At 60.2% G+C, this 1,924-nt stretch overlaps 1 protein-coding gene across 1 annotated transcript in view; it reads right to left on the bottom strand.

Moving 5' to 3' along the window:
• LOC103808759 (MAP kinase-interacting serine/threonine-protein kinase 2-like) overlaps nt 1-1,205 on the bottom strand; it is a gene marked incomplete at both ends in the record, with an annotated part of 3,469 nt that extends 2,264 nt beyond the window's left edge. Inside the window, 3 exons of the mRNA XM_009081563.1 lie at nt 597-694; nt 835-936; nt 1,124-1,205. Coding sequence (XP_009079811.1) covers nt 597-694; nt 835-936; nt 1,124-1,205 — 282 coding nt within the window. The remainder of the gene's footprint in view (nt 1-596; nt 695-834; nt 937-1,123) is intronic.
• Nucleotides 1,206-1,924: the final 719 nt, after the last annotated feature.

Here is a 1,924-nt window from a genome sequence, read left to right as displayed (position 1 = left end):
CACAGAGTACCCCACTGCCACACAGCCCCTCCTACTGCCTCAATTTCCTCACTGAAGCACCCAAAGGTCCCCCTGGGGGAAGCCAAGTTGCCCTAGCATTTGGCTGCATTTCAACACAGGGCCCATCCCAGCTCCCTTGTGCCACAGCTGGGAGCCTGCAGGGTGCAGGGCTACAAGACCACCATCCCTGACTCCAAAAGCAGGTGGCTCACCCCAAACCCCTCCAGCACCCTCATGCTCACAGGGGCACAGAGACCTCTCTGGGGCAAGCAGGAGGTGGCCACCCTGCCAGCACTACATGCCCCTGCTTGCCCCAAGTTCCCAGACATGTTGCAAGAGTTAATTTAGTCTCCTGTCTGCCCTAATTGGCAGGGAGAGGAGCGTGGCTAAGGAGGGTGACCGAAGTTCTGGAGCTGGGCGGTGGCGGAGAACTGCGTGCCACCTGCATGGCCCGGCCCTACCACACTCTTGACCCTCTAGCCCATGAAACCATTGTCCTGGGCCAGCACCAGATGGCTCTGGAGCTGGGACAGCCCCTGATGAGGAGCGCAGAAAGGGACACTGAGGCAGGAGGTGGCAAGGAGATGGAGCTTTACCTTCACTGCATACTCCTTGTTGGTGATGAGGTTCACGCAGGACTGGACTCTGGCGTGGGCCCCTTCTCCCAGCACCTCCTCCTGCAGCTGGTAAACATCTGGCAGGGGAGAGGTCACCTGAGCCATCAGCCCCACCACAAGGGACATTACCACTGTCCCTGAGCCTAGGGACACTGGGAGGGCCCCAGCTCTACCCCATGCTGGGGCTACCCTTGGGTCTCTGAGCAGCACCACTAACCTTCGAACCTGCCAGAAAAGCTGTCGGTGGCTCTGCAGCGCTTCTTCTTCTTGTTCCTTTTCTTGGCATCGGGGATGTCAATAGGTTGACTTGAAGGCATGTCTGCACCACAGCAAAGTCACCAGCATCAGACACCCCATATGCTCTCTGCTCCCCCAGCACTGCCACCCCAGGACAGCCCCACAAAGTCTTTGGGGGATGGCAATGGGCCAACATCCCAAGGGCTGGAATGGGAGGAGACCACTGGGATGGTGCCCCATGGAGGCCACCTGCAGCGTTGACAGCTCACCAGGACGGGGTGGGCACTCAAAGTTGAAGACGGGCTCCAGGTGGTTGGACTGGTTGAACTCCAGGTCAAAGGGGTTTTGTCCCTGTGGGAGACAAAACCAGGAGTGACATGGCAGCCACTGGATCAGCCACCACTGGCTGCCCACCCTAAGCCCAGCACAGACACAGAACCTGCCACACTCTTCCTCTTGGCACACACTCTTCTCATCTCCTGTGGGAGTGCAAGACCTCAGCTCATGGGGGGATGCTGCAGAGGCCAAGGCAGAGCCACGGGAGGAAGGAGGAGGAGATAGGATTTGACCACATCTCCTGCTGGGGACGGTGCTGTGGAGTCATGCTTCCACGCTGCACCCCCAAGCCAGGACACAGCGAATGAGAGGGACCAGGGCCACCTGCACCAACCCAGTCCCAAATCTCCACCCAGACCTGAACTACAGTGAGGTGGGAGGAAGACAAGCCACAGGGCATGACAGGTTCCAGAGTCACCGCTCCATGTCCTCCCAGTTCCCTGCAAGGTCATGGTGGCCAGATCCCACTCAGCCCTGCTCCAGCAGACGCTGTGCCCACCGGGCTGTCGGACACCTGTGACGCAGGAGGATCAGGCCTCACCCCAAACCCTCCTGCAGCCCAGCGCTGACGAGGGCATGGGACTCTTGGCCACTCGCTCCCTGGGGCCTCCCCACAGGACAGGGCAGCACAGGGGGCAAAAGGGCCCTGTGCTCCCCATGATTATGAAATATGTTTGGGCGGCTCCAGCAGCATTCCCAAACCCGCCCCGTGCCCGTGTCGGGCCAGCTGCCAG

This window comes from Acanthisitta chloris, unplaced genomic scaffold, assembly GCF_000695815.1.
Source record: "Acanthisitta chloris isolate BGI_N310 unplaced genomic scaffold, ASM69581v1 scaffold11029, whole genome shotgun sequence".
In the NCBI taxonomy this organism is placed as follows: Eukaryota; Metazoa; Chordata; class Aves; order Passeriformes; family Acanthisittidae; genus Acanthisitta; species Acanthisitta chloris.
This window is presented reverse-complemented; position numbering and strand designations above follow the sequence as displayed.